Genomic DNA, 12,375 nt, shown 5'->3' on the forward strand with positions numbered 1-12,375 from the left:
CAACCTTGGAAATAATCACTTGGCTATCGGTTACCTTCTCTGCGTTTACAAAACTCTACAAATATAAAGAACCCTCCATCCACTACAGCATGGGTTAGGGTATAAACATGCTCAAGCAGGGAAAAGTCGACTGCGCTCTCCTCAGTGCCTCGCGGCCCAACTTTGATGACTTAAAGGTTTATCTGTTCCTCAGTTTCTTCATGGGGCTCGCTCTGCTCTTTCTGCGGTCAATTTATCTGCTCTTTTTCTGCACTTTTGCCCGGTTAGCCACTCTCTAGTCTGCCGCCAGCTTTTAACGATCATTGGATATTGGGTTTTTGTGTTGCGTCAATGCAAATTATATCCATATTCGAGTAAGCAAGCATTTTGTCACTTTTCCAGCGTCTCTTCTAACGGCACCATTCAATATAAGCTTCTTTTATTTTGTTTTGTTGTGTTTGACTACAGTTATTAATGATTCGTGGTCGGATAGAGCTGCGGGCCTAGAAAGTGTTTATCGTCGAATCGATTAACAATTACATACATATCTTTTTGTTTTTTTTTGTCATTTGATTGTTTTTGATTTCATTAATTGAGCGCTAGCAGTTTGTCACTTTGATTGCGTTTTCATGCGGCTCTTGCCCTTTTATTATTAATTTGTGAACTTTCAATTATTAGATAAATGAAATTGTTCCAAATTTCCCATTAAAGGTACATATGTACATACATATGTACATACATACATGCATATGTACATATGTATGTAGGTGTGTATGTCTTCGGCACTCAGACAGTTAACCAACTACATATGTAGGTATCTAAATAACTAGTTAAAAGTTCTTAACAAGTAAATAACATACTTCTCGTTTATTGTCGAATTATAGCATGTCTATAATGACTCAATACTTTATTTAACGTGAAACCAATATTATTGTCTCTGCAGGTCATTTTCCCAATCTAGACCAATTTTTTGAATTAACATTTTACGCAAAAATAACTTTCATAATTAAATTCGTATTTTAAAATAAAATGTAATCCTTCAACGGCCTTATAGTATTAATAGATCAAAATATATGTAAATAGGTATGTACATGTGTACATGTGTGGCTTACCTTTCAGAAATGTTCGTGCGAGATACTCCGGTTCTCGAGCTGCTTTGAATTGGACCGCATTCAAATTGGACCGATTGGGCACAGTACGTTAGATGCTGAGCTGTTGCTGTTGCTTGTCTTTTCGTGTGTTCGGGCAGGGTACTTGTTGCTGTTGCTCTTGCTGGACACCGACGGACCCCGACCTGGACGAGAGCCAACAGCAGAGGCAGGGGCAGAGGCAGCCAGAAAATGGAAACGCGATTAGGGGGAAACCGAGCAACAGAAACAGGCGAAAAGGTACACAAAAAAGATGCAGAGCCACAAAACACCAAACCAAACCAAACGAAAACAATGCCAGAAAAAAATCAACATGCACACACTGACACCAAGAATATGTATCTTGAAACTGGTTTAAGATTTGTTGGGGATTTGTTCACTTGGCTGTGGGGAACGTATAGGTATAGCGTACATCTACCCGTGGTAGCGTGAGTGTGCTCGTACTTTCCAATAACAAACTCAACTTCTTGTTTAACTCTTCAATCTTCAATAACACGCGGATAGGGATATAATTTCCAAATCAATTCTATACTCGATCTCCGCCCTAAGAGAACAACTGTTGCGCCTCTGTGTGGGGGGGCAACGGCAAGCAGAGCAGATACGCAACTTAACAAAACGCAGCTCTAGCACTGAGTACCGCACTTTTAAATACTTTATATTGTATTACATTTTTTGATTTAAATTAAGTATATTTTTTATGTTAGAAACTACCGGCATTCCCGTAACTAAATCGCTTTTTTTTGAAGCGACAGCGGAGCGCGCGACGAATAGAAAGATATACGACCAGTGTGACCAGTGTGAGTCACATTGTGTGACCGTGAAACTATCAATAATATATACCGTCAGGGCCTCGTAAATATACCGAAATATACCATTTCATCTTCAAAATACCGTAAATATACCGTAGCCTTAAATCAGATTCCTCGATTTTGATGTTCTATTAGATATTACTAGCTTGCCTAGCGACTTTCACCTCTGAAACAATAATTTAATCAGAGGGAAGAATCAATTTTGCTTATTATAAATATTCTTTTTTATAGGATTGTATACCTTATAGCCTAGTACTCAGATCGAAAAACACGCTTTTAGTGGGATTGGCGGCTCTTGCATGATCGGGGGAGGAGGACAATCAACGAAATAAGCGCCGACAACTTTGATTAAACCCATATCTGCAGGAAAAAAAACCAGGACGGTCGTTTGTCTATGTATACATTTGAGTATTATATGTATATCATACATATATGTAAATATGTGTACTTTTATGGAAACCCATGAATTTGCATATGTACATACATATGTCTGGGCATAACATCTGCAGCCTTCTTTGATAGGTGGAGCTGCCAGGCCGTGCCAAGGAATATTTGCGCCCGTGGAAAAGCTGTAAAACCTCGCCTCCAAGCCCCCTTCCTATTCAAAATTGGATAGTTTTGAGTCCAAATCGCCGCCTTCGCCCCTCAACGGCACGACCCTGTGGAGCAGTCCTTGTTCCCAAAAGGAAAACAACTTAAAACATTTTTTTAACAGCCCAGCCCGGTCTGTGTCTTGGCAACATGAAGATAAGCTTTAAAATAGGTTAAACAAATTACAAAATGCAAATAAATTCAATATAATCTTATTAATCTATAACAATTTTTCTCTTTTTTTTGGCGTTTAAAGGCCTTAAGCTTGTTGAGAAGCACGGTGGTAATCATCTTTCCACTTCAGCGGCATACTGCAAATGAGATTATACAAACTGGGTGGGTACCGATCATTAGTAGTGTCTAGGCACGTTTCAACATATTTTTCCGTTACAAAACTCTAGAGTGATTAAAATAAAAATACATTCTCTTTCGACAAATTTTATTTCATTTCCCTATTTCCTTCGAGCTTATTCTAAAAATGGATTATGTATTTTTATAGATCTATGTGCCACGGTATGTGGAGTATCCAAAGGGGTTAAGGAGTAGAGGAATATGATAATTCTGATTCTCACTACAGTCCACCATTATATCTATAGCTGGGTACAAGGTGTTCACATTGCGCTCTGCGAAGTAGGCTCCCACATGAAATTTTAGCTTATAGACTCCGCTGGGAAACTCGCCGGCCTCCAAAAGTTGACAACGACCGTCCGCATTGGTTTGGACCGCTCGGAGGGATCTCCACTCTTGGATCTCGTCTAGAACAGAAACTGTGACCCTAACACTTGCGGCCGCCTTTCCAACAGAGGTATCCAGTACATGGGTGGAAAATTTCCGTGCGTCCATTGCGACTCGACTAAAGAACTGAAAACCACTGAGAGGTTGATCTCTGACAAGACACTGAAGATAAGAAATTTCAGTAAACAAAATCAGTTTATCTAAATCTTAGAGTACATTTTGCTTAGTTTAGGAAAGATAATGAAATTTATTTTCTAATCATAAACTTTGCAAAAAAAATACAAGTGCTCATACAATTTTTTTAATATACATACATACATATGTACGTTTGTATATAAATATGTACTTAAAGCAGTTATTGTATTGTGCTATTTCTGGCCCATCAAATCTCAAAAGATCTACATAGCTCCATGTAATTTATACGTTACATGAACGTTCGTATGCGCTATGCCACTTGATCACACTGGGCACCGAGGGAATATACATATGAACATACATACATACATATATAGCTCTTTTTGTGGGCAAACAATTTAGCGCATCTGATTACTGTGCCGTACGTTTTATAATATTTTTTGTTACAATTTCTATACCTTTTTCTTTCCAGCAAATCAAAAATCCAGTTCATGTAAAAGATACTGTGGAAATATTTATTTGTAGATAAAGAGATGGAAGCATCTACAAGATGAATTTACCAAACAGTATTATTTTCCTCCGAGGTGTAGGGGGTTATTTGGGCTAAGTTAGTATAATTTCGGAATATTTTGAAAAAGAGGAGGTATATTTCAGTAGTCGGTATATTTTATCGATAAGTCCTCAGCACGTGTTGTTCGTTTGATTTGGATTTCTGATTTTAGTTAATTTCTTTCAATATAAAATACAAATGGCTGAAGAAGGACCCCCCGAGGCAAGCATTGACTTTGTACCCGCGTTGTGCTTTGTGCCACGCGGAGTTGCCAAGGATCGCCCCGATAAGATTGTGCTGACACAAGGCGAGTTGGCCAGAATCATTGGCGCCACGCAGCAGGAGCTGGAGGAGGACAGTGAGGACGATGACGAAGGTGATGAGACAGCAGCTGGTGACGCAGGCATGGACGTGGATGAGGACAATGACGATGCCAATAGCGAGAATCGCAATCCGCAGGACGAGTTCGATTTCAATGCGTATGACAACGAGGAGAACGCAACGGTCACGAGTTTGGCCAACATTGTAGATGCCGGTGAGCAGGTGCCCGATGAAGACGAAGACTCTGAGGCTGAGGACGAGGTTATCAAGCCCAGTGACAACTTGATTCTGGTGGGTCATGTCCAGGATGACGCCGCCTCCATGGAGGTGTGGGTGTTCAATCAGGAGGAGGAGGCGCTCTACACACACCACGACTTCCTGCTGCCCAGCTTTCCCCTCTGCATCGAGTGGATGAACCACGATGCGGGCAGCGATAAGCCGGGCAACATGTGCGCCATTGGATGCATGGACCCGATCATAACGGTGTGGGACTTGGATATTCAGGACTCCATCGAGCCCACGTTTAAGCTGGGCTCCAAGGGCAGTCGCAAACATCAGAAGGAGCAGTATGGCCACAAGGATGCCGTTCTGGATCTCTCCTGGAACCGTAACTTCGAGCACATATTGGCCAGTGGCTCGGTCGATCGTACACTGATCCTCTGGGATATGGATGAGGGACAACCGCACACTACCATCACCGCTTTTGAGGAGAAAGTCCAGACTTTGGAGTTCCACCCCACGGAGGCTCAGAGCATTCTAACCGGGTGTTCTGACGGATACGTGCGGCTCTTCGATTGCCGCGACGCTGAGGCCGTGAACTCGTCCAGCATCCAGTGGAAGGTGGATGGCGAGGTGGAGAAGGTTCTCTGGCACCCCACCCAAACAGACTATTTCATCATTGGCACGAACGACGGCAGTCTCCACTATGCCGATAAGCGCACACCCAACCAAATCTTGTGGTCCGTAAAAGCCCACAACGAGGAAATCTCCGGGGTGTGCTTCAACAGCCAAATGCCCAATCTGCTGACTTCCACCTCCACGGAGGGCACTCTGAAAGTGTGGAACTTCAGCGGCACCGAGGCAAAGCATGTCTACGAACACGAGTTCAACATGGGTCGTCTGCAGTGCATGCGCCAATGCCCGGAGGACCCATACACGCTTGCATTCGGGGGAGAGAAGCCTCCGCGGTGTGCTATCTACAACATAAAGAACTCCGTAGCGGTGCGTCGGACATTCGGTATTGACGATTCCGAGTCTTAGATATGCTGATGTTTTTGCATTCACGATTTAAGAACATTTTATAAATATATTATATGGCTAATGTGTAAGGATCCAAAACGTGTCAGTTGTTTAAACTTAAACCGTATCTAAAACGTAGAGTAGAAATGTACAGAAATTATATTAATTATATTGCTATGTTTTGGCCACTCGTACCTCTGGATTGTGGATGAGCTAGCTATTTCCAGTCAATGGCATTACAACCCAATGCTCGAACTACTTGATCTGCATTTTGGTTACAATATAATCCAAGTAAATCAGGTGGATTAATTAGATAATCAGACACTTGCTAACTTTATATTATGATACAAAATCATCTTAATCCTAAACACTACGTTACGTATGTATGTATATGGACAAAACTAAGGTATTACCTAACTCTTAAAGAGTCCGACGCACATGAGGAGATTGCGGCGGGTGAAGTGAAGGGTGACAAAGGGGGAGTTCTTGCTGGGGAACGTGCGCAACAGGTAGACATCCTCATCGTTCTCATCCTGATGGTGCGACACCGTAATGTGGTTGCTGATGTAGTCATCGGTGACCTTGTGGAAGTCCCATAGGGTTAGATTGTTGTCCAGGCCAGCAGCAGCCAAGAGCGTTCCATCTCGGCTGAAGGTTATCGTCGTCACGGTGCTGGTATGCCTTAGTAAAGTGGTCACCAGGGAACCATTTGACAAGTCCCAGATGATGATGGTGCTGTCGATGGAGCCGGAGGCTAGATAGCGTCCGCAGGTGGAGAAGGCAAGAGCACTGACAGACCCCTTGTGACCCGTCATTAGACGGACCGACTGGCCGGTCATGTTGTCCCAGAGACGCACAGTCCGGTCGCTGGAGCCAGTGGCCACATAATTTGAATTTGGATGAAACTGGACACAGTCCACGTCGGATAGGTGGCCAACGAAGACTCGAAGCGCCTGATTGGAGTCTGTCGCCCACAAGCGCGCCGTTTTGTCGTAGGAACATGATACAAAATAATATCCATGCGGGGCAAATCGAACATCCCAGACGGGGTAGACATGGCCGCGGTAGGTCACAACACAGGACCACGTAAGAAGAGACCACAATCGTATGGTGCTGTCTTCGGAGCATGATAGGAGCAGGTTCATTTCGGGCGCAAAGGCACACCGATATACAGGCCCTGTGTGGCCCAGGAAGTTTCTTGTTGTTTCCCCACTGCGGTCGTCCAGCATGCGCACATTAATATCGGCAGACTCCTTGTCAAGTTCCCTCAGTGCATCGGCTTCCTTGAGGGTTCGCAGTTTGGCGGGCGTCAGGGACCATATCCTAATGCTGGAGTCAGCAAATCCACAGGCCACCATCGTGGAATCCTCTGAGATCTCGGCACATGTGACGCCCTGTTGGGAGTTAAGTACCGTGTAGAAGACAGCGGAGGGAAGCTGATCTCGGCCGAGGGCCATGCGTTTGCTGGCTTCCCTCAGGGCCTTTAGCTTCAGCAACTTGTCAGAGTCCTTGAGCTCAGGCAGGGGTATCCTGTCTATGGAGGGAGCATTGGGATCTGACTTGGACTTCTTGGACAGCAACGGATCCTTTTTGGGCTTTTTCTTCTTGGGACGATCTGGTGCATCCGGATCATCGTCTTCCTCTTCTGGGGCCGGCGCCGGAGTGGTCAGCGTTTGAAAGTCCACCTCCTTGAGCAGGCCATAGTACACTCTCATCTTGTTGTCCTGCCTCTTGGCCTCTCCGATGTGGGAACCTGCAGTGGCAACACATTGCAGCTTGTTCCGAGCCATGCCTTCATAGGTATCGAAATGTAAGTACTTGGACACGATGTCAGCCACCACCTCCTGCCTGCGATCCTGGATGTGCCGCTTGAACAGCGAGTGGGAGTCCCTTGACATCCGAATGACAAACTTGTCCATTTCCATAGCAACGACCAGATCGTTATCCAGCAGCTCCTCCGGCTTGGACAGCATCAGCAAGTTGAACAGCCCCTCTATGTAGTAGCCGTCGAGATCGGATTTGTACTTCTCGATGAAAGCGCGCGCCTTTTCCTTTTGCCCGATGGCAAGCATCTTGAAATAGATTTGCACTAATATGGGATACAGTACCATAGACAGCTCGTGTTTATATATGTCCAACGAATCCTCCACAAATGAGCGAAGATCTTCGTACGCCTGCTCGTGCTGCTGGGCGTCAAAGCTGTCGTCTCCAATGAACTTGGCCAATGCCTCCGCCGCATTGGCCTCAGTCACCGCCGTTTGTTTTGTTTCCACTGAAGTAGACCGAGGAGGCTCTCTCTCACCGTCGCCCAGCCCCAAAGCAGCGCCGAGAACCTGCTGTACATCTGTTTCGCTGATTGCCGACAGATCCGCGGCGCTCACATTGGCCTCCTGACAGAGCAGCTCCTCTGTGCTCTTCAGCTGGTACTTTTTGAGGAGTTTCAGCAGACAGAGCATCTCGCGCTTGTCGTGGGCGCGCTGGATGCCATTTCCTCCATTTGAGTTGCTCATTTCAAGGCTCATTTTAAGAAACAATTTAATTTTTTACGCTTTGCTACTATTTTGTTTTGCCGAGTCTCTTTTTTTTTTTGGTATTTAATCGCTACATCGAAATTGGTCGCATCTCGATGAATCCGCATTGACTATCGATATTAGTGGATTAGTGTTGCTATCGATGGTTGTTGATGAGGGCATGCAAGGTGTTGCATTGGAAATGTTCCTATAATTTAAACAATAAGATGCTCAGTTAAAAAGTGTGGTCGTATGTAAGAGTTTAAAAAAAATTATATAATGTATTGGATGTAATTTCATGGATTAACATGTAAGTGTAAGTATAAGTGCAAAGGCAACAGAAGGCTGCCCCAGAAAGTAGGGACAACAGAAGGTTGCTATTCAAGATGACTTCCGATGGCACCAAGTTAACCCGACCTGAATGTAACCACTGTGTTTCGATTCGTAACTCCAAATCAGCCTCATTCATATCTTTGGACAATTCTCTAAAAAAGAGAGGCTTTTTGGTGAGCAATAAATCCGTAAAGTCTTTAAAACGATAGACAATTTTATATTTTTTCCTGATAATAGCATGTTGTTGGCAGGATAAGATTTCGAGTTCCGCATTGTCTAGAACTTTGCAAACTTAGCAAATGTTGGATGTCCGGCTTTAATATTTTCTACAAAAACGTTATCATAGGTTCGACTAATTAACAGTCTATTTATTTATTTTTTTTGTAATTTAATCGCTACAGCGATATTAGTTGGTCGCAGACGATGAGTCCGCATTGACCAGGTACAAATGTTACTAAAAATTTCGATCTCAAAAAGGAGTTGTTTGCCGAACAACACTAGAAAAAAATGAACAGTCTATTTATGACCTTTATGTTTTTACACTCCAGGCCATGGTACTGGGCCATGTTTTGACAGGAATTTCTTTATAAATTGAAGCAAAATAAACTTCTCTAGTTTTTTATTTTTCCCTGTACTCATTGTTCCAGAATAGAAAAGCAAAATCTAGGAAATTGATTTAAGATTTACGGTATATTTTGAAAATTTTCGCTATTTCGGTATATTTCTGAGGGTAAGGCGGTATATTTTATCAAAAGGTCGGCGGTCACAATGGTAGAGTAACAACAAGAAAATGACGAAGAGAGTAATTATAAAAAAGGTAAAAACAAGCGTAAATGATAGTAAATATTATGCTTTCGCATAGCTGCACGAATAACAAGCTTATTTTGTATAAAGGCCTAACTTACTATTGCCTATTTTAGTGTATCTGTGTGCTGTCCTTCCTCCAACTCCTTGAACTTTGACTCTACGCTCCACGATATCTAACCCTTGTACCTGTAGATTGTGTTGTTTGTCTCTGTTTGACCAAAAAATGAATGAAAATGATGATGCGGTAGGTGTGTTATTGAATAACCCCAGATATGTATAAAATTCCCCTTGACACTCGCAGAAAAAGGTCTCCGTCAAGCGCTCGTCCGTGTCGGTGGATCAGCTGGATCCCGGTCAGCCTACATACAGCTACTCGGGACGCATGCAAGAGCTGATAGAGGGCTACAATTCCGCGGTCCAGTTGCTGGTGCCCAAGTGGCCGTGGTTCTTCTATCCCGGATACCTGACATACGCAGTATATTGGCGGTACGCCAGATACTACAAGGGCAAGTTTCATTTAACGCCTATACCAAATCGTCTCTACGAACTGCTCATTAAAAATGAGTTGATCAAGTCGGAGCACCTGGTATTCGCCAGCCAGGATGTGTACGATAGCTATGCCGAGTCGCCAGACGTTAACTTTGTCAACCTGATCATCCGCGGCGGCAGTGCAACGGCCAACCAGCCAGCATCAAGCCATTCTGCGCCCCAATCAGTTATTCAGCAAATGCTGCAGGAAGCTCCACACACAATAGTGGCGCAGATATTGCCGGTAGCTCACTGTCAAGGCAACTGTCTTTATGTCCAGGTCCGTTTCAGTTTATAAATCATTTCAAGAAGATAAGTGAATGATCCTTATTGTTGTAGGAAAACTTCTATAGCAATGTCATGGACCGGTTTCGGGTTCGCTCCAATTGCTGGATCAAACTGGAACGCTTTGCCGATGAACAAACTATACCATCCATAGCCACCAAAGCCCATGTGTATATGCTGAGCAATCCCCACGAGCTGCCTGCCGAGGTGACGGAGCTCATCCTGAGCAACCATTTTAATACGCCGCGTCTACTGCATCGCGGCCACACCTATCGCATCGAGGTGAACGCCAAACTGGTTGGCACCGCTGCCTATGCCCACTATTATCTGATATTCGCGTATCTGCGGCACGTCCACTTCCGCTGCATTCATCTGGAGACAAAGAGCAGCGAGTTCGAGCTACAGGCGGTTGTGGCGAAGGGTCTTAGCAACCTGGTGCAAGTTCCCAATGCCCATAACTTCCTCCCACGACAAGTTCTTGACAACTTTGCCATCGTTGAGAACTATCCGAGTGGGCTGCGAAAGCCTTACCAGCTGCTGCGATCATCGGTTGACGCGTTTCTGCCCAAGAAGTCGGCCTGCCTGTCTTCCAAGCACATCTTCCCAGTGTTTCTAGTCCAGGGTGAGCGGGGATCTGGCAAAACTAAGCTCATAAACGCCGTCGCCCAGGAGCTGGGAATGCACTTGTATGGAGCGGATTGTGCCGAGATCGTTTCGCAGGTTCCCTCGCACACAGAGATGAAGCTGAAGGCGGTCTTCGCCAAGAGCCAAGTCACTGAGCCACTGTTGATCTGCTTCCATAATTTCGAGGTACTTATATACAACCTTCCCGGTGAGAACGAGACTAATCCTAAAATGTAATCCTTCAGATATTCGGCATCGACAATGAAGGCAACGAGGACCTGCGTCTGCTTTCGGCCTTCCATGTCCAAGTACAAGAGCTGTTCTCTCGGGATCGAAAGCATCCTGTAGTTGTAGTTGCTCTAACCAGTGACAAGCACTTGAAGCCCATGATTCAGAGCTTGTTCCTTGAGATAATAAGCATTGAAATGCCGAGCAAGGAAGAGCGCTTTGAGATCCTCCGTTGGATGCACGCCCGTGAGACTTTCAACGATATGATCTACAATCAAAAGGCCATCGACCGCTTGCCCTTGTTCTCGAGAGAAAACCAATCACAGTTCATGGCGCGCCTGTGTCCGAGTTGGAGACAGACGGTGGGCGTGCTGCAGGAAGTGGCGGCCAAATCACAGGGATTTCTTCTAGGTGACCTGCAATTACTGTACGACAGTGCCATTCGCATGAAAAGCCGACAGAGGCTGGGCAGGAGCTGCCTTGACCTGTCCCACTTTTCCAAGAACTTGAGCGACATGCAGAGCTCGTTTGCGGATAGTTTGGGTGCGCCAAAGGTGCCCAAGGTCTATTGGTCGGACATTGGCGGTCTGGCCAAACTGAAGGATGAGATTCAGAGCAGCATAGGACTGCCGCTAAAGCACGTTCACCTCATGGGCAAGAACCTACGGCGCTCCGGCATTCTGCTCTACGGGCCGCCTGGAACGGGCAAAACCTTGGTTGCCAAGGCCGTGGCCACTGAATGCAACCTGAGCTTCCTTTCAGTGCAGGGACCCGAGTTGCTCAACATGTACGTGGGCCAGAGTGAACAGAATGTGCGTGAGGTCTTTTCCCGTGCTCGCTCCGCGGCCCCCTGTGTGCTCTTCCTCGACGAGCTTGACTCCCTGGCACCAAATCGAGGTGTGGCGGGCGATTCTGGCGGTGTTATGGATCGCGTTGTGTCGCAGCTTCTTGCTGAGATGGACGGCATGAGCGATGGCGACTCCAGTAAGCCCATTTTCATACTTGCGGCCACCAATCGTCCGGACTTGATTGATCCCGCTCTGCTACGACCCGGTCGCTTCGATAAACTCTTCTACGTGGGGCCCTGCTCTACATCCGACGACAAAGCAGCCGTTTTGCGAGCGCAAACTCAGCGCTTTGTCCTGGACTCTGGCGTCAACATGGACGAGATTGCCGAGCGCCTGAAGAGTGAAATGAGTGGCGCAGACCTGTACTCCATCTGCTCGAATGCCTGGCTATCGGCTGTGAGACGCACCATTGACCGGCACCTGAGTGGAAAGCTCTCGGAAGAGGAACTCCTGCCTGAGACCGTAATCGTGGAGTCTGAAGACTTCACCAAGTCGTTCAACAAATTTGTGCCTTCGATAAGCAAAACGGATCTGGAGTACTTCAACAACCTTAAGGCATCCTACAGTGTTTGATTAATCCTACCAATAGATCGTCTCCTAGGTACGGCAATCATTTGTTATCGATTTTTTCTTAATTTTTGAATAAAACTGTTGATAGTTCACAAGCCAAGGGACTGCTGTCGAACATGGAACAGGAAAAGTTAG

At 45.4% G+C, this 12,375-nt stretch overlaps 5 protein-coding genes across 6 annotated transcripts in view; 2 read left to right on the forward strand and 3 right to left on the reverse strand.

Annotated features, from left to right (window-relative positions):
• LOC117890121 (serine-rich adhesin for platelets) overlaps nucleotides 1-1,755 on the reverse strand; it is a 33,340-nt gene extending 31,585 nt beyond the window's left edge. The window contains exon 1 of the mRNA XM_034794799.1: nucleotides 1,092-1,755. The gene's annotated coding sequence lies outside the window, so the exon portion shown is untranslated. The remainder of the gene's footprint in view (nucleotides 1-1,091) is intronic.
• A 1,225-nt stretch (nucleotides 1,756-2,980) lies between these two features.
• LOC117890266 (5-hydroxyisourate hydrolase) lies at nucleotides 2,981-3,400 on the reverse strand. Its single transcript, XM_034795025.1, has one exon. The coding sequence runs from the start codon at nucleotides 3,368-3,370 to the stop codon at nucleotides 3,029-3,031; it is 342 nt and encodes a 113-aa protein (XP_034650916.1). The 5' UTR covers nucleotides 3,371-3,400; the 3' UTR covers nucleotides 2,981-3,028.
• A 664-nt stretch (nucleotides 3,401-4,064) lies between these two features.
• On the forward strand, nucleotides 4,065-5,672 carry LOC117890564 (periodic tryptophan protein 1 homolog). The gene has a single exon (XM_034795498.1). It carries the CDS (start codon nucleotides 4,146-4,148, stop codon nucleotides 5,526-5,528), a length of 1,383 nt encoding a protein of 460 aa, XP_034651389.1. The 5' UTR covers nucleotides 4,065-4,145; the 3' UTR covers nucleotides 5,529-5,672.
• Nucleotides 5,673-5,790: 118 nt separating this feature from the next.
• LOC117890563 (transcription initiation factor TFIID subunit 5) lies at nucleotides 5,791-8,096 on the reverse strand. Its single transcript, XM_034795497.1, has one exon. The coding sequence runs from the start codon at nucleotides 8,027-8,029 to the stop codon at nucleotides 5,921-5,923; it is 2,109 nt and encodes a 702-aa protein (XP_034651388.1). The 5' UTR covers nucleotides 8,030-8,096; the 3' UTR covers nucleotides 5,791-5,920.
• Nucleotides 8,097-9,041: 945 nt separating this feature from the next.
• LOC117892528 (peroxisome assembly factor 2) lies at nucleotides 9,042-12,340 on the forward strand. Of its 2 annotated transcripts, XM_034798830.1 has the most exons (5): nucleotides 9,042-9,167; nucleotides 9,271-9,401; nucleotides 9,459-9,965; nucleotides 10,025-10,780; nucleotides 10,840-12,340. In XM_034798830.1, exons 2-5 carry the CDS (start codon nucleotides 9,381-9,383, stop codon nucleotides 12,241-12,243), a joined length of 2,688 nt encoding a protein of 895 aa, XP_034654721.1. In that variant the 5' UTR covers nucleotides 9,042-9,167; nucleotides 9,271-9,380; the 3' UTR covers nucleotides 12,244-12,340. The 2 variants fall into 2 exon arrangements, with proteins under 2 accessions (XP_034654721.1, XP_034654720.1); XM_034798829.1 differs by lacking the exon at nucleotides 9,271-9,401 and having other exon boundaries at nucleotides 9,086-9,167.
• Nucleotides 12,341-12,375: the final 35 nt, after the last annotated feature.

The sequence above is a fragment of the Drosophila subobscura genome, chromosome E (assembly GCF_008121235.1).
Source record: "Drosophila subobscura isolate 14011-0131.10 chromosome E, UCBerk_Dsub_1.0, whole genome shotgun sequence".
Taxonomy (NCBI): Eukaryota; Metazoa; Arthropoda; class Insecta; order Diptera; family Drosophilidae; genus Drosophila; species Drosophila subobscura.